The sequence below is a fragment of the Psammomys obesus genome, unplaced genomic scaffold (genome assembly GCF_907164565.1).
Source record: "Psammomys obesus unplaced genomic scaffold, mPsaObe1.curated_primary_1811, whole genome shotgun sequence".
Taxonomy (NCBI): domain Eukaryota; kingdom Metazoa; phylum Chordata; class Mammalia; order Rodentia; family Muridae; genus Psammomys; species Psammomys obesus.
In genome coordinates, this window is record NW_026585643.1 from 5,930,723 (window position 1) to 5,950,271 (window position 19,549).

The 19,549-nt window shown below is 45.9% G+C and overlaps 1 protein-coding gene across 2 annotated transcripts in view; it reads right to left on the minus strand.

The window, feature by feature from the left end:
* The window catches only part of Atp8a2 (ATPase phospholipid transporting 8A2), a 504,296-nt gene extending 486,233 nt beyond the window's left edge, over window positions 1-18,063 (minus strand). Inside the window, exon 1 of one of the 2 annotated variants that reach the window (XM_055617218.1) lies at window positions 17,702-18,063. In XM_055617218.1, the coding sequence (XP_055473193.1) occupies window positions 17,702-17,777 (76 nt within the window). In that variant the 5' untranslated portion in view covers window positions 17,778-18,063. The remainder of the gene's footprint in view (window positions 1-17,701) is intronic. The other variant, XM_055617234.1, reaches the window with a different exon arrangement.
* Between the last annotated feature and the right edge of the window lie 1,486 nt (window positions 18,064-19,549).

Below are 19,549 nucleotides of genomic sequence, written 5' to 3' on the forward strand. Positions count from 1 at the left end.
CCAAGGCCTGGAGTTAAATGGTCAATAGCTTGACTACTGAGTATCTATTCCAGCTCAGGAAAGTACAAGATGAAATGCATCTCGAATTCTTCCCTCGTGGCAGTGAAAGATGTCAAGTTTAATCGAAATACCTTTGAGGTTTTCTAAAAAGTAACCATAACCTCCGGCATGGTATAAAGTGTCACAGTGACCTAGAGAAAGAAAAGTTACCCATCTGGATCACCAGGGAAGCAGGCACCACCACTGGGCCTTTGGGATGAGATGGACATATGTGGATGGGTAAAGGTTCAGTTCTTTCACTGCAGTCCCCAGCCCTGCTGAGTCTGCAAGGGCATCTGTGAGCATCTCTGCTGTCCAGGCAGGAACCTGACATGGTGCTCCCCACCACAGGACTCAGCCCCAGTGAGTACTCCTGGGGACAATCTGGAGCAAGTGCATTTGATAGTCTTATTTTTAAGCCATGTTCCTGTAATTGTACATAATGATAGATTGCTGTCCACTGACACATCTCAAACCATTTTCTTAGCTACAAATACTTGATGAGGACAACGCAACATTTCTCTGACCTAAAATTCACTCAAGGCAGCCTGAGTAAAGGTCTCCATGGGATAAGGATTCTTCAGAATGTCCTCTGAATGCCATCCTGCAAGGGCAGAAACCCAACAGATTACTTTCCCAGGACAAATTTATATATGGCTTCAATTCCAGCTATTGTTTACACTGGTTGAACTCATAAAAATATTCAAGGCATGAAACTGAAGGCCAAGACTTTCTGTCCCTCAAGGACACACATGAAAAGGGAACGAGGATGCAAAGCATTTGTTACTAGATCTGATCACAGGTTTTGTTCCCTTAATTTTAGTGCTGTCTCTTCTACTGGTCATTTAAGCATTTCCCAGGGACAGAGATTATGACCTAACCACAGCCCAGTACCTGGCACAACAGAAGCCTTCAGCAAAGAGTGCTAAATGATGAATAAATAAAATGATTAAAATAAAGAAATAGATAATGGAAGAATAGGCAGATAAACAGCAAAGAATGGACAGATTTAAAAGTGCTTAAGGTGGAGAGAAATGATAGAGCAAGGCTGAGAATGGAGGCATAATGAGGCAGAGCTGCGCATCCTGGAGTCCTTCTCTCTGACGTAGTGGTTCTCTCAGTCAAGATGTGTCTCAGCAACACAGTCCACTCTGCCTCATACCACTATTGTGGCCCAGAAAATGCTGTGGTGACTAACAGCGCGCCTTGACTTCTCTCTGGCATCCCTCAGCTTGTCTCTGAATTCCTGTCTCTGACAGGTGGGCAGACATTTCATAGATGATGAGCGGAGAATAGCTGCTCACCTCAAGCACAAAACACACCCTTCAGCAACAGACTTTTAGTGACTTCTTCAAGCGACACCTCACTTCCTACCTTCTACCACCTACCAAAAAAATGTTATTATACTATAAACCCATTAATTAATTAAACCATTAATTTAATCAGAGCAAACATGATCCAATCATGTCCAACACTGCGTTGGTGACAAAGCCATGAACATGAGTTTTAGGGGTCATGTCATATCCGACCCATACCGTAAGATAAATTAAATTACATTAATAAATTACTATGTTTTTGTCTCAATCTGTCATCAGTTCATGTCAGTGAGCCTTGACAAAGTGAAGGAAATTATCCCCTGTTCCCTACAAACTGCCCCATCATCATCACCACCACCTCCTCTGTCCAAGAAAGCTCATGGTACAGGATAGAAGAGTACTCGTCAATACATTGAAATCAAATATGCTACCACATGGAGGGACGTTAAAGAGGTGCGGTGAGGGACAGCAACCAGACAACGGAAGTGTAGGGTGACCCATGCCTATAGCTCCAGCTCTCAGGAGGCAGAGGCAGGACTGACAGAGTTCAAGCCAGCATGGTAGTCACATCAAGCTCCACAAGAAGCTAGCCAGCGACATGCTGTTGAGAAAGTAACAGACTGTCTATGCCATTAGAATGACGTTTTGAAAAGGCAGCACTAAAGGAAAGCTATCAGATGTGTGGGTGATGAGAAGGAAACTGTTTACAGGAGGACACGGGAGAAGCTCAGGGGATATGGAGCATTCCATATTGATACACACATCTCAAACGTGTGTGTGTGCATGAGTGTGTGTATACACGCACACACACAGAATAATGTTTCTAAATAATTTTTAATTAAATGCTAAAGACACATGCCATTCCCAGTCTCTGCTTTAGGTGTTCATGCATCATTGTTAAGTCCTCAGCAATTAATTATACTTTCTGGAAACTTCCATGGGTTATCTTGGAAAAGCATTTATTTTCTATCATTCCTTTCTCTTTATGCCCAGGTCTTATCTCTCAGGCCACGAGGCATATTCACTGGAAACAGGAACAATGCAAACTTTACATTCTTTATCTACCCTATGACTCCAGGCTGCTGCTTGACACATTAGACATGAAAAATGTTTAATAAATCTTTGTAGGTTAGAGTAAGAACTTACTAGATAAAGACATTTTTCAGTACTTCTTCGCAAAGCTGAACGTGATAAGCAGGGTTACAAATGCACTTCTCTAGCTGTCACCAAAGGCAATGCTTCCTGAAGCAGCTTGGGTCATCCAAGTCCACCATCCACATTTCTCGCTCACACACCCGCTAGCTGATTTGTCTCTCACCTTACAGTGAGTCTGGGGCATTGGGGCCTGCCTCAAGGGGAATACTGAGGTTGTCTGAGCTGACATCTTATCCTCCACCCATTTTTCTATTCAGCTAATGAATATTTAAGTCCAGATTTAATATTTTAAGGAGAAACATATGAGAAAAATAAACTTTTCATATCAATAAAACCATGTTTCTGCTTTAAGCTCATAAGGTCTAACAATTTCTACTTATATTTGCTTTGCATCTAAAATGTTGGCTTTTCCAAGTGGAATTGCATGAAGTGAAAGAGCGAAGGAAGCCATGAGCAGAGCGAAGAGGCGCTTTTCACTGGAGAGACTCTCCTGCCAGCTAAACAGCCAGTGAATGTGTGTGGGGAGGAGGGGGTGATAAACAACCACATAACAAATTTCAAAATTAAATCTGAAAAAAGGAAATTATCCAACCAATAAATTGAGCTGATGAATTGAATAGATAGTGTTCAAAGAAAGAAATGCAAGTGACCAATAGATAGTTGGAAAAAAACTAAAACTGCAACCATACGCTCATACACAGTCTCCTGCATATACGCCCAGAGGACTCTGACTCAACGCACACGCAGATGTTTGCATATCTGTGTTTATTTTGAACAACTCGAAGTACAACCAGCCTAGATGTTCATCAGCAGATGAAGGGATTTTAAAAAATGTGGGACAGTCACATAATGAAATTCTATTCAGTTGAAAAGAGAAATGAAATCATGACATGTAAGGGGAAATTGATGGAACTGGACTATCATTGTGCTAAGCACAATAAGCCAGACTTAAAAGATAATGAGGAACCTAGATTCTCGGGTGCAAGCAGGCGTGCCTGCATGTGTGTGCGCGCGCCATGAAAGAAGGGAGAGTGTAAGAAGTAAGGAAGAAGTTGGGGATAAGGGAATAATGGAATGCATGTGATATGAAAGCAGAAGCGGGAGGAGTTGAGGGAGGAAGGGGGCCAGCAAAGGGGACGTGGGAAGGCAACGAAGGGGGCAGGGCAAAGCATAATGCTATTCATGTGTGGAAATGGCAGAGTGAAACCTATTTCCTCTGTGTGCTAACCAAAGCAGCGGATTAGAACACGTAAATACATAAGTAAGCCAGGGTTCGGCTTTTTCCTGCTTATCTTCAGTTTAAAGAAGGACAGCAGAGACTTTAACCCTGTGTCCTCAGGTCTCACTAACTGCCGCTCTTATCAACATAACTGTGTGCACTGTCATATCATTTTATGGGGCGTGCCCTTATTGATCTCCCAGAGGGTGAGCAGGCAGCTTGTCTTGAGTCATTGATTCCCTTCCTCCCTTCCCCCCTCCTCCCTACCCCCCACGTGGCTGCAGAATGACCCTTGCACATCACATCTCTGTCTGAAATCTCCTTATTAGTTTACTGGATTTTTCTTAGCCTTCTTGGCAAACCAAAGTTCCTTCAAACAGCCGAAGAGAACATGTGAAGCACTTTTGCAGGCCCACTGCCCTTCTACTCAGTTCAGGCCAAACACCTGCTCTTGGCACAAACTGCCATACCCTAAACTCTCCCTCCAGAGGTGGGCAGTCTTCCAACTTCCTGTCCTCTTTTTTTAATTCCCCTCTCTCTGTTTTCCTCCTCCTCCTTCTCCTCCTACCTCCTCTCTCTTCCCTCCCCCTCTTCCTTCACTAAATAAGAAAAATAATATAAGCCCAACAAAACCATGTGGGCCATGAAAGCAGTGCTATGGCTTCACCCCTAAAAACCACGAGTGTCCCCAGATGGCCCATGTGTTAAGATTTGGTCCCCAGGAGGGTACCGCTTGAAAGTGGTGGGAAGTATTCCGGCCATTGGAGACATATTCTTGGTGAGGAAAGCGGGATCTCTCTTCTTCCTGCCCGTGAGGACCATGTTTGCTTGGCTGTTCCCCTTTACAAAGGAACCAGCTGACCACAGCTGCATTTTTCAGAACTGTGCTCACTATAGCTGTGCTCCTTATAGCTGCTTGTCTCATATTCTGCTGCAGTAGTAGAAAGCTGAATAACAATTAATAAACAAAAAAGGTTGTGAGCAACATATGAAACATATTTAAAGGTTGAGGATAAAAACATCTATTTTTAAACCTAAGTTTAAATACTTATAAGAGCTCTTAAAATTAACAAAGATGACTATGTAGGTTTAAGAAGAATGGAAGGGTTTAAAGAAGGATGCTTTGGTTTTTTCTGCAATTCTCTATTTGGGGGCAGTTGTGTTGAGATCAGGCTTGCCGACCGTATCAGCTACCATATCAGGTAGACTGTGCCTTCCCCTAAGAGACTACATGTTACAAGCAGCACTGACTCCATTTTGAGTCCAAACCCAGAGACAGGATGACTCTTCCAGTCACCAGCAGCATCTGTCTGGTACCCAACATGGTACAAGCTAGTATCTTACTTCTAAAAGTAAAGAGTCCCAGCCTGCAAATTTATCTGAGTAAACTGGGACCGCATGAGTGTAGGGAGGTAGTAAAGCCATATCAGCAAAACCAGGCTTGGACACTATCAAACCCATCGGATTGAGGAAAGGGTGCAATGCTCTTACCTGGACCCCTTCTTTTCACAGATCCATGGCTACTGCTCCTACTGATTTGTCATTTTGACTATTTGGTGTGTGTGTGTCAAGATGCCAACAGACAGGGAACTCCTGACTGGCTCTTTCAGGGCTTTGACTCAGCTTGGTCTCCATTGTTGACATGGATGAGCTGAATTCTGTCATTATGTCTGGTCACCATCAGGACATAGTTCCTCCTTTCACCTTTCCAGGCTCTACAGGCCCATACTTCATTTCTGCAACTAGATTTGACACCTGGGATCAACTCAACCCTGGCTCTGGCTTGTCTCTTGCTTCCAACAGACTGGCAGCAGTTTCTCATCTTAGTCCTTTACAGGCTTTGGAGGGAGTCCCATCAGCCTTCTGCTGCCTCTAGTCAGGCTCCTTGAAGCTCCTTAGTGTCTGGCTATAGTCTCTTTAACCCTTTGTAGCCACTCTGTAATATAGACAAAAAGACAGACAGATGACAAATAATTGGCAGATGATATATATAGATAGATTTACCCTGTAATGTGTTCCAACAGTTAATTCTAGCAGTCAAGATGGGGGGGAAACACTGTTTGCCTCACCTGGTATCAAGGATAGCTTGTAAAGCTGGTGAAGCGATTATTATTCAATAAATTCTGACATTGTGGAAGACACAAATGTGTCCATCTATGTTTCTGATGTAGCACACTCATGACTGAGGCCTTGAGATGAGCTAGTTAATGGGTCTGTTATTGACACCCCTTTTAGAGACCAGAAGGGCATATGAGGCAGTGGTCCTGTGGTTGCCCCAGAAATGATGCCAACTGCCACTGAACATGGGCTCTGCTAAGGAAACACCACAAACAGCCCACCTAGAACCTACAAACCATCAGGATGTAAACTTAGCCACCCCAGAGTCTCCAAGAAAAACAGAAGCAAGCATTAATAGAGGTGAATGTATATAAACAAGAGAGGAAAGGCATTCGGATGTGAAAAGCATACATCCAATTCCACCCTGCAGCTCAAATGTATTTGTGCTATTTTGAGTCTTACTAATGCACATAATTTGAGGCTCATGACTGTTACACTGCCCTGAAAATACTCAACTGCTTTCTAGGCAGAACCTTCTCATCAACACTTTCTCTGATTTCAGTAGTGCCTTTGGTCCCAAACACAGAATGATCCTCATTGCTTTGCTTTCAAGGGTTAAGAACATCAACATCCCATCCCTGTGACTTGAGAAAGAATCCAATCCTGTGTTTACAGGACTAGACAGGAAGACAGAAGATCAGTCAGTAATATGTGCTATGTGGAAATTAAAAGGGGGGAGGTGAGACCATTGCATTGTTGGTGGTCCTGTCTTCCTAAAATCTTTAGTGAGTAGAAGATAGGAATGGTTGGATTCCAGAACACAGCCAAGAACAGGTTTACTAAAGTGTCTGCGTGAATGGAAACCAACTCAGCCTGCTCCCACATCCATTACAGTAGGTATGTCATTGAGGCTGGTTAAAAAGATTCAGCTTGAACACTGATTCTAACAAGACACCATCATCATGTAGAAAAGGTTCTATTTCTCAGAAAGGGGTGGATTCTCCCACATCTTTACTGCTCTGTAATGCTGTGGTGATGACTGGAGTGTTCCCAAGATGTTGATTCCATGCAGAGTTCAAATGTCCCAGAGAGGCAAGAAGAACATAAATACAGACGCAGTGAGGTGAAGGGGTTCAGTCCCTGTGCCCCTAGCATATTATTCTAGAGTGTTACAACACCATATTAGTATCAACATTGCTTCAATAATTGATTTTACAATGATAAGCAACACTAAGTCTTGGGTGATGGTAAATGTTACTAGATGTTATCTTGCTTAGTTATTCAAGAACTCAGTTGGGGGGGGGGCGGTTATTATCAGCCACTTTTCACAGATTCCATATGCATTTTCCAGATGCAAAGAATCAAACTCTAGCCCAGTGGGCAGCATGTTTGCCTAGCATGTCCCATGCTCCGAACTTCATATGGTCTCAGCTCTGTAACTCCAGGATTCAGTATGTGGAGACAGGAAAAGTCACAAGATCGAGGTTATCCTTGGCTATATAATGAGTTTACAGTGAGCACGGGGCCACATAAGATCCTTTCTTGAAAGAAAAACAGCAACAAACTAAAACCAGAAGCAGACCACTAACCACTCACACACTTCAGAATCCCGGGGCCTGTATACAAGGAAGAACACCACACGGGGAAACATTGCCAAACGAAGGGGGCAGGGAACTGTTAAATAAAAACTTAAGTCCTGCCTGGAATCAGTGCAGGTGACTTTGACAAGGAGAAAAGGGGAGTCAAAAAGAGGCAGGGTGTAAAGCACAGCAAAATGTCTTCTTTTTGTTGAGGCGTTACTATGGACAAGAAAGAAGATACATACTAAAAACTTCCACTGATAGGAACAAAAGTCTGTGTGTGCCGTGCATCTCTGTCTATGTGTGTATGTGTGTATGTGTGTCTGTCTGTCTGTCTGTGGGTCTGTTAGGGGGTATATGTGGGTGTATAACTGCATGCATTCCTGTGTGTGTGTGTGTGTGTGTGTGTGTGTGTGTGTGTGTGTGTGTGTGTGAGGTTAGTGGTCATTGTCAACTCCACACAAGCTAGTTTCACTTGAAAAGAGTCTTGAGAGTTTTTCTAGCTCAACTGGCCTGTGGCATCCTTAGTAATGGAGAGCTGACTACTATGCATGCCCACATTCGGTCTCTCTCAGCTCTCTACTGTGCATATCATGCGACTCGCTGCTTCAGGTTTCTGTCTTGACTTCCCCACAATGACCAGGCTGCAACCTGGTCTGAATAAATCTGAATAAAACCTTCCTACCCTAAGGCTGTTGTTTTATGGCAACCTTCCAGGCTAACCAACTGAGAGGTCACTCAAGAATGACCTCGCCGAGCTACGCAGCCCCCGAAGTGATGCGGTTGCTGGGCTCTCTTCCAGAAGATGGCGGTGGAGATGGTTGGAGATAGGGTTCAATAAACGCTGGAGGGTTGCTCGGTCTTGGCCACAGCTGTGCCTTTTTCATTTGTAAAAGGGGAACTTGCCGGCAGCGAACTTCAAAAAAAAAAAAAGAATGACCTCAATCTCCTCTGAGGGCACACACCCTGGATGATTTAAAATGCCCTGCTAAGCCCCACATCACCACATTACCACACTGAAACCCAGGCTTCCAACACAAGAAGCTCTGGAGGACAGACTCAAACCACATCAAAACCATAGCCAACGCCATTTACTCAGGGGATTCCCTCCCCGCCCCCCTTGGAATTTACTTCCCAAAATTTTCTGTTACACTTAATGGAGAAAGTAACACAGAAAGCAGATGATGTGCGTGGAGAGCAGGCTTAACCCCTATTTATCTAAAAAGAAAACCCAGCTCGACACTAATGACAGTCACTGGTCTTAAAGGTTGGCGAGTGGAGAGTGAGGATGCGCTGCTGTTCCCCCAACTTGGTGCCATATGAGGTCACCAGCCCCTTATTCCCTGAATTCATAGCTTATCATATTCAAGAATCTCGAAAGTTGGCTGATGACATCACACCACAATCAAAGGCTGAAGCAGTTTGATTTCACCAGAGACTGGGTTCAAAGAAATAGAATAGAATTTCGCAGTACTATGGCCTAGTTCATTTTCAGAATTAATCTAGAGTGTACCCAAAGGGGGTTTCATACAAGGTAAGAAGACAAAATAGCCCCGGAAAGAATCCTGGAGGAATCTTAAGGGCATCAGCTCTGATGCCTTCCCTGGGAAGAAGTTGAAAACCCTAGGCAAGTGTCTGGAACTCACTCTCCCACTGCCTCAGTTTCTCACTTGGATCTTTTCACATTACAGAGCATACAATTCCAAGAATAATGGAGTAGAAATGTTTGAACTCATGAACCCATTGCAGCTATGGTTGCCTGCACCATATCAAGCCAACAAAAGCAGTCAGCATTCCAACAGGCATCCCTAACTGGACTCAGTGGGTTACAAAAGTGGGGGCATGAAGACAGAAGGGAGAATGTTGGGATATATCCAGGGAGAGGATGAGAGGATGAGGGGGAATTGGAATGGACACAATTCATGTGGCATGCACAAAATTGTCAAAGGATAAGTAAAAATAAAGCTTGAACCTGGTCTGTACTGGTATTGTCCAACAAAATATAACACAAGCTATGAACATATTTAAAATTTTCTAACACTTGGTTTAAAATGCCATATTATCTAATACCATGTATACTAATTATTTTTTTTTTATTTTCTAGTAGGCATACTAAATGAAAGTAAAATCACAAGCTGGGCATGTTGGTGCTTGCCTTTAATCTCAGCACTCTGGAGGTGTCTGTGAGTTCCAGGCCAGCATAGTCTATAGAGAAAGTTCTAGGCCAGTTGGGGCCACACAGTGAGTCTGTCTCAAAAAAGGGAGAGAAATTACAAAAGAACAAAGTACATTTCATTGAACCTAGTAAAACCAAATGTTACTTCACCATAGAGTAAACAGAGAGCATTGTGAATAGTGCATAATTAAATAAATGAATAAATGAATGAATGAATGAATGAATGGATGTTAACTCTCTTAAATATATATATATATAGTCTCACTAGGTAGCCCTAGATGGTTTGTGTAGACTAGGCTGGATGGAACTCACCGAGATCCATCTGCTTCTGCTTCCTGAGTGCTGGGATTAAAGATGTGGGGTACCTGTGTATGTTACAGTACAGCATGGCCATGTTCTGACTCACCATCAGTCAGCCACATAGCTAGTGGCCCCATACTGGCTGGCAGACATCCCAAAGTCACCTTCATCTTTGACCATCCATGACAATGGTCTCTAAAGTGCTGGTTACCGTAATCCGTGCCATCTTGTGCTCTCCCAAAGACAACAGAACACCCATGAAGCATAAGGCCAGTGAGATGGCTTAGCAGGTAAAAGTGTTTGCTGACAAGCCTGATGACCTGAGTTCAGTACCACCCACATGATATCGAGCTCGAGAACCAACTCCTGCAACTTGTTCAACTTCCACAGTATGTCACAGCAAATGCACATGTACACGCAGATGCCCCCACACACGTGGTTTTTTTAATAAGACAATATTAAGCAAGTGAGGTACAAATACCTCGTTTGCTTCTCCATTGCTCTTATAAAAACACTGACCAAAAGTATCTTGGGGATAAAGGGGTTATTTGATTTATGCATCCTAATCACAAGCCAGCATGGGAGGAATTCAGGGCAGGGACTCAAACAGGAGCAGAGGTGGGAACCATGGAGGAATGTTGCTTAACTAACTTGTTCTCTGTGACATGCTCAGCTGCTTGCTTGCTTGCTTGCTTGTTGGAGTGAGAATTGTCTCTTTAAAAACCCAGTTATGTTACATTAATTTGTTTTTGTTCTAATCCCATGTGTGGGATATGGCACTGCTTCAAATTGTCCACAGCTGTTAACTATGATTGTCTCGTGCACTAGCAGGGCCGTGATTTTGCCAGCTTGAGGATAGATGACCTTTGGAATTCTGAGAGCTTTTGAGTGAGGATAAATGCCAGAGTCCCAGAGTAAAAGAGTGGGACACTCTGAAGAAGAAAGTTGCTTCTCCTGGTTGCTGTTGTTACGGTTTGATGAGAAAAAGCTGGAAATATCCTTTCAATAAAGATTGGACTTGCCCCAAGGAACCCAATGACCCTAATTAGTGGGAAGTAGAAAACAAAACAAAACACAACAAAAACACCTCAACATCCCCTCTTCCTACTAACCTTCTGTCTCTCCTACCTGGTGTTGGAAGTGAATGTGGTTGATAAGAGCGATAGATACAAGGACCCAAATAAAGTACCCCCCCAAAGAAAAAGATACACCAACAAGTACCACCCAGGCATAGGCCTTAGAATAAAGTAGCTGGGAAAAAATGGCTGCGGCTTGCTTTTTATTATTGCTATTATTTGTGTGTATGGGTGTTTTGGTTGCATATACATCTATACAATAGATCATGCTGTGCCTATGGATACCAGAGAAGGTCGTCAGAACAGGATGATGGTCATCAGACTGCTGTGAGCTGCCATGTGGATGCTGGGAATCAAACCTGGTTAAAAAAAAAAAAAAAAAAATCCTCTGGTAAAGCAGCCAGTGCTCTTACCTGCTGAGCCACGGCTCCAACGCCTCAGCTAGCTTTCTTATACAGCCCAGGGATGGCCCTGCCCAGAGTGGGCTGGGTCCTCGCACATCAATCATTAATCAAGAAAATGTCCCACAGACATGCTTACGGGCCAAACCGGTATTGGCAATTCGTTAATTAAAGTTCCGCCTTCCGAATACATCTAGATTTTATCAGGCTGGTGAAACTAACAACACAACCACTTCTCATGAGGAGGAAAAACCCCTCCTCACCCCTCCCACTCCACTGGTTCCACCACCAAGGCAAACAGCCATAGCAAAATGAATGATAAAGCAAACTGGTAATGTTTGCCATTACGCATTTGCCAAGACACGACCTAACTCAACCCTTTATTTACAGTCTCCATTCGTCCCCTGTGTTCGCATCTAGCCCAGATTATTCTCACTGGAAGGTCCTACCCACTGACCTGCCCATACTGACATGTTCCCTTTGAGAAAGTCTGTCCTCTGACCAGAAAATGAAACCATGGGAGAGTTAAACAGAGCTCAAGAAATGTATTTCTAAGCAGCTAGAAAGAGTAATGAGGAAAACGAACGCGAAGGAAACAAACCAAGGTTATGCTCCAGCAGAAGAGAACAGCAGGGTAATTTGAGGCTGCGGGTACAAGCTGGGGCGCAGCACAAATGGCCATATCGTAAATGCTAAGCAAACTGTTTCCCTCAAACTCAGCAGCTGGCCAGGTCTCCCGGGACTCTAAGGAAGAGACTATCATTTAGCTTGTTTGTTACAGTAACTACTACTGTGGAGTTTAAGGCAAAAATTCTACAGTTTTAAAAATCAAGATACACAGCCAGGTGCTGTGGCGCATGTCTATAATCCCAGCACTCGGGAGGCAGAGGCAGGCAGATCTCTGTGATTTCGAGCCCAGCCTGGTCTACAATGTAAGTCCAGGAGAGCCAGGACTACACAGAGAAATCCTGTCTCAGATAAAGAAAGAGAGAAAGAAAGAAAGAGAGAGAGAGAGAGAGAGAGAGAGAGAGAGAAAGAAAGAAAGAAAGAAAGAAAGAAAGAAAGAAAGAAAGAAAGAAAGAAAAGAAAGAAAATCAAGTTATGCATGCTCCATATATTAGGATGAAGTAAAAGGAAATTAAGAGTCTTAACTGGGGGTGATGGTTCTGTAGCTAACCTAAAAATCGCTGGTAGAAAGCCTAATCCCTCACTCACTGGATAATAGCACAGCAGACACCAGTGTGTCCTTTGAATACGAATAAACCGCTCCTTGCCATAATGTGCCAAGATTTGAAAATGGCAACTGTCTGGAACATGGTATCTGCAATGAGGTGCTGCACGGCAAAGCAGCTCACTTCAGGGAGTCATCTGCTGCCCCAGTTTTCCACACATTCGGGCTCAGGGATGTGTTGGACACATGTACAGTAATCCTAGCACCCCTCTGCCTCTGGATGCTGCAGTGTCTCCGGCAGTGAGGAGAAAGGTGTGTGCCCAGATGTCCCTGGGAAATGTCCGAAATGAATGTGTGCTCATTACCTGACATGTAATAACTCAAACACAGGGGACTGCGTCCAAATGTAAAAAATCACTGCATCGAAATGACTGGAGATTTTTAGGTCACACTTTCAGGATGAAATATGACATTACTTTTTTAACTAGCAGGTGAGAGACAAGACTTCGTGGCAAGGGGTGCAGGCACAGAAGAAATAAGACACACATGTAGGGTGGTAGAAGGGGCCCTCCGCTGCGCAGCTGGCCAATGGGCAGTATCACATGTGTACACTTCTGTTGCTTTATCTTATTTTTGGTTGGTGACACACATTCTCACTTAATTGCCCACAGTGGCCCAAACTGGGCTCAAATGATCTGTGTGCCTCTCCCTTCCAAACAGCTGGGGCAAGAACGCAAGGCACATCCGAGTGCCCTCTCACAGACACGTGTGCCTGGGAGGCACATGGACAGAACTGTCCCCACCTAGATGCTTCTCAGTGCCACAAGGCAGGTTATGCTTTGTGTCTGCCCTTGACAGTGATATGGAGACACTGCTAGGGCAGGAATGTGAGCTCACTTTTATTTTTAGCCTTTCTTAGTGGTTGCTAATATTCTCCCCAAGCACTTTCCCTGGCCTAAAAGGATGTAAATAACGTCTCGGTGGGCTATTGACTAGAGATTATATTTAGCAGATGTGAAAGCCCCAGAGATCCGAGAGAGGGACTCTTCTGCAGAGGCGCTGTATGAACATCCTCCCATAAACCACCCAAAGGCTCTAAGAGAATAACTTTAATGTAATCCATTTGTGTGGCTGGCACCTCCATCAGATGGGGATTTAAGATAAGGCATCCATTGTTAAAGTGAAATCAATTATTAAACAAGTAAAGCCATCAAATTAGGGGCTCGGCGGCCACCTGCAGGCAAAAGACAAGGCTCCTTTTGAAGGGAAGTGACAACTGCCGAGCACTAGAGAATGGACAGTGTATGGAAAATGACAATCGTCAGACACTAGAGAAAGGGTAGTGTAGGATCAGGGTGGCTGGCGAGTGTAAATTTCTACATCATGTACACCTAGACATGCCTCTATGTGGCCATAGAAAATGTTGCCCCTTTTGCTATCACCTAGAATGAAGGTCTAGGTACAGGACTCTTCCCTGGGTTATGATGGGCAACCTAAGAAACTAATGGCACTGGCTAACTTGAACATGCATCTGGTAATCAATGCATGCACTACTGTGCTCTGCAAGTCTCTCTCTCTCTCTCTCTCTCTCTCTCTCTCTCTCTCTCTCACCACTGACCCAAGCTCTTGGGGGAGGAGGATAAACTCCTTCTTTACATCCTCATCTATAATATAAGGAAATTGCCCATAAGAATCAGATGACAATATCAAACTTTGAATCTATTTCTCTCTAAACCTACAGTCCAATATTCTATTCCTGACGCACACTGTCTCCAAGAACTTCCAAACATAATCTAGACCTTCGGATCAAGTACACTATTACCCAGGACAGAGATGGATTAAGCGTGTGTGTGAAGTGCACTGAATAGTGTAGAAAATATAAGCAAGAGAGATGAGACCCACACCTGCCTTACTTCCTACCAAGGAAGAGGAAAACATCTGGAATGAGCAAATGAACCTGTCCTGTTCAGACCAGATCTGATGATGAACTGCGCTGGTGCTGTGGGCCTCAGGAACTAGCTGGTTCTGCCAGAAATGAACAGGCTGCTTTGCAATAGTTTGCTGTAAAGTGAAGGGATTAAACCACCTCATTGCCAGTTTCCAGCCCTTACACTCTGATAGCAGAGCTGCTGGGATCTTCAGTGTCCTCACCCACTTCTTTAAGTGGGGCAGGTACTTACAGGAGATGTGACAAGAGAACTAAGTCCACAGAGGAGCCCATTTAAAAATCAAAACCAAAAAGAACACCTTACTGACCGGAAGAGGGCAGGGAGATGGAAGGGTTGGGTAAAGAAATTGGAATAGACCTGCAAGAGCATTGTCAGTAGGACTTGTAGCCACCCAGGTTCTGTATTTAATCTTATCAAAGGCACAGGCACCATGCTTGTTGCCTGCCTGCTCCTGTTGCTAATCTTTTACGAAGCCAAATCCAGAAATTCAGTGAGAGGGAAGATGCTGTTCCCTCTAGAGAAGATAGATGCTGAAGTCCCCAGAAAGCAGCTCCCCCTTCCTTTCCGACCTCACTCCCCGCTGCCCGCACACCTGTGTGTGCATGCCTGCCTCACCTCCCTGTTTCCCTGTGTCCACTGCCTGTGCATGTGGACCCCAGGCTGGGTACGGGCTGAGAGCGCTGACACAAGTGTGCTTTGCACTATTCCCTAGACCGTGGGCTCTATCCAAAGGATACCTGTCCTGCTCAGTGCGCCATCTCCAGATCCCTCAAGTGTCTGGCATGCAGAAGGCAGTCAGTGTATATCCAGGAACTCACGTTACAGCCTGCCACAGCCAACTGGTCTTTGGCTGCCCATTCTCTGGTAAATAAGAGATCCCTGCAGAAGAGAAGAACTGACCATGCTACAAGAGGACCCCCAGAGTAAGATGGAAACCCAGGTACGGTGACCACAAATAATGACCCCAGGACAGCTGGGTGTTGGCACCTGATCTCAAAGGAGCTGTGAGCCGTCAGACCTGCTACTTTGCACAGAATGAGAAGCCGTGAGCTTCTTTGAAAAATCACACGACACTAATATTTTATGGGAATGCACAGGATTTTCAGATTCTGTGCCCAGGTTTCCACCCCAACCTCCCTCTTTCCCATCCACGATTTATGTGTTCTTAAAAAGACCCATGTTGTAAAGTCCCACATTTTTATCTTCTACCTTCAGAAACTCCTAAACCTTTTCCTCTAACCCTCTCTGCTCTGAGCCCTGCTCCCTACTGTCGCTCACGCCACAGACCACGGAGAAGCCCCTGACTGAGATGTTCTCACCATCACACACTTGGACTGTGCAGTCCTCAGCAATGCATCCTCCCTAGAATTCCCCTTTTCCAGCTACCGCTCCATTTGCTTCTCCCTCCATTTTCTGCAAAATTCACATCAAAAGGGATGCGTGGACAGTCTGTTTTCAACCCGCCTTCCTATCCTCTCGTTGCTCCCCACTAGCAGATACTTCTCCCCATGGTTACACAATAGCTGCTCTTTCAAGGTCATCAGTGACCTGCACAGTCAAGCATCAATGCCCAGATTCTTTCTGGAGCTCTTGGCGGCGTTCCTGACTCCCTGGCCTTCTGCGCGTCCTGTTCCAATCCCTTTCTGTTGCCTGAAGAAAATACTGGAATGTTCACGCCACCTTTAGGTGCCTCTGGTATCAGTTATATAATTTTTGGAACCCAGTGAAAAATGAGATAGTGTACAGCCTTGAGCAAAACAATCAAGACCTGAATCTTAAAAACCACAGGACATTAGAGCAGGACTCTTCAGGACGATGCCCTGTGCGCCCTGGGAAGCACTCTGAAATTTACACCTCCGCCTGTGAACTCAGGCTCATAAGCCAGTCTTTACTAAACACCCCACTAGGCTCTCAAGTGGGCATTTCAGGTGCAGTGTGATCAAAGCTGAATCTCTCATTCTCCCTTCCCACCAAAAGAACCAGAGTTCTGCACTCTCCCCATCAGAGGGTATTTCTTTACAAAGCCTGCATCCTGGATACTACTTCGGAAAACACACACTTCCTTCATTCTGTTGGTACCTAGGCTATCCCTCTGACTGTTCCCTAAGGCCCCTTGAACTCCCCACCTTGTAATCTTGTTTTGTCAGGTGACCCCTTCAGGAAAGGATTCTGCTCAAAATGAATGTGACAGTGTCCTGACACTGTCCAAGTTTAACAAACACTAATTAAAATGATTTTCTTCACCCTCACATTGCCCAATGGTGGAAATGTAAAGGTCGTTTATTTTTATGTGTCTACTATCTCAAAACAGACAAAAACCACACACTTGACAAAGGACCTCAGCTCCAAACCCTCACTTTGAACCCTCTTCATCAAAGATCTACCCAGACTCCTTTCAAGGAGTCCTGAAATGCCAGACAGGGCATCATTTTAGAGGTCCTCCTCCAGTTTTGCATTATCTAATCGTCTAGGTCACCTATCGTGTGCCATAGCCAAAAAGCAACGGGTGTGCCTGGTCATGGTCCCTAAGCAGATTATACCACAAAGGTACCTAAGGTGATGGGTTGGAGACGCTGGATTTAAAATCCCACACAGGCCCCTGCCAGCGTGTATATGAGAATGAATGCATCTGTGCTGCAGCTTCCCCATGCAATGGAACCCCGGGCTAATCTGTCCGGAGTGTGAACCTGAGCGCTTGGGAAACACTCTTAGGGACTCCCCTTAGGTCTCTGTATAAGACAATACACTCCAGAGATGTAAACAGCCAGCCCAAGGAGGCAAGAAGTTCCCTACAGGGACCAAACTGTGCCCACCACAACTGGGAACAGCAGGAAAGTGCTGTCCGGTCCTTTCCAGCATCCGCATCGCCACGTAGGGGCGCACAGAACTGCACCCGCGCGCGTGCACGCACACTCACGCACACTCGCGTGCGCGCCACACATACAAACACACATGGATACACGCAGGCGCGCGCACACACGAACACACACGGACACATGCACACGCACTCTCGCATGCACGACTGCGCCAGGGGCCAGAGTTTTCTCTCACGGTCCGCTCGCCGACCCCTGGACCCTTTGGCCTCGTGGGAGGCCTTAAAGCCCAGCAGGTGCAAGGTTGTCTGGCCAGGGGGCATCAGGGCGTGGCGTCCGGAATCCGGCAGCCCCAGGAGCCCGGGGGAGGGGACAGGACGAAGGGCGGAGCAGAGTCTCCCTGCCGCGGGCGCCGCCCCCGCCCCAGCGGCCCCCTCTCCCTGCTCACCCACGGACGCGCCGATCCTCGCCCTCCGCGGCAACGACATCTTAAAAGCCTGGTTCAGGCCCGCGCCGTTCAGCATCGCGCGCGGCTGGCAGGCTGGGCTGCCGGAAGCCAGCGATTGGGATTACGTGCGGGGTAGAGCGCCAGGGCCACAGGGCCAGGGCCATGAGCAAACGGGCCGAGGGCTGAGCGAGCGCCGGCAGCCCCGAGGCTGCACCGACCGCGCCTCCCGCACCGCAGCGGTCAATGCGGCGGCGCCCGGAACGCCGCGGCGGCCTCGCTGGCCCGGCAGCGCGGGGGCGGGGGCCCGCCCGAGGCTACGCCACCCGTCCGAGTCATGGCAGGTGGCGCGGGAGGCGCGGTCAGAGCTGCAGGGCTGGGTGCGGGCTCCGGGAGGGGATGGGCGCACCTGGGCAGCTCTGGGGCTCAGCCTGTCCCTTGCGCTGAGCAGCGAAGGGTCCTCCTTGCATCCAACCCGATGGGGTCTGCTTGGGTCCTTCCAGCAATAGGAATGTCCAGCCTGGGACCTGAAACTCAGGGAAGTGCTGGGTCTGCGGCTCCTGTCCTCCACAGCATGTCACAGTCGGGAGACCTCCAGAAAGCTGTAAGGGGCACCTACCACACACACCCACGCCCACGACACTCGCACCTTCTACATTGCAAACAGATCCATTGGGAGGTAAGGGATGGCTGGCCCAAGGTCACTCTGCCTGCTTTTGTTTGATTTCTCCCTTCACTTAATGTTTAAACTGAGCCCTTCCGAACACAGTTCCATCGGGGGGTAGTGAAGAAGCCAGCTAAATCTTTACTGTGTCTGATGAAATCTTGACTCTAGACTAAAAGCAAAAAAAAAAAAAAAGAAAGAAAAAAGAAACCAGTCAACCTGATTCTGCTCCTACGCTTGCAGAAGCGATCATTACCTTCTCTTGTGTAAAGCGGAGGAATCTCCGACCTAGGGGGACTACAGAGAAATGAACTATAGAAGTTAAGAAGGCCATTGGTTCGCACAAATCGGTAGCCAGTGTTGGCTCAAGCTTCAGGAGTCTGACCACGAGGGCTGTATTTTAGGCATATTTAGCACAGCACAATTTGGTGAAAACTGTTCTGGTGATAACTGAATTTCGCGTGCACAACAAAGCATGCATGAATCTCCCGAAGGAACAAAGTCAGCTAAAAACGGATCAGATGTAACTACATCGAAACTCTTTGTAAAGTCCGTAAAGGTAGGTTCTATAGATTGAGAAAAATAAGTTTTAGATGAGGGTCTGGGGGAGGGCCTCAGTGAGTCTCCCAGCTGCCGAGGGTGCTCTCAAAATTTAGGCTGATCTTTGCACTGAAGCTGTGAAAAACATTATATATATTATATATATAAAATCATCCCCAAACAGAAAACAAAGAACATAACTAGATGAGAATAAAAAGAACAGATAATGGCTATTTTTAAGTGTTCTTTTATTCCATGGAATCAGAGCATAAAATTGGTTTATTGCTCCTGCCATCGCAGGTATCTTCGCGTAACTGGCCAATAGCTCTGGAGAAGTACGGTGGTGGGGATGGGGCGGTGGCATAGAAGGGGAGGAGTCTTACTGTAGTAGAGCCCTGGTTAGCCTGGAGCTCACTGTGTAGCCCAAGATGACTTAAAACTGGTGGTAATCCTCCAGCCTCAGCTTCCCATGTGTAGGGATCACAGGTGGTTCACTTGCCACACCCAGGATAGATTGTCAAGGACCAAGAGGATTCGAACATATCCCCATGGTAAATTCCCCTTATTGCCTTTTACAACGCTGGAAAGATGAGATTGGCTTTAGCCACAGAATCCAGACCTCAGTCCCATCATCAGATGCTAAAACG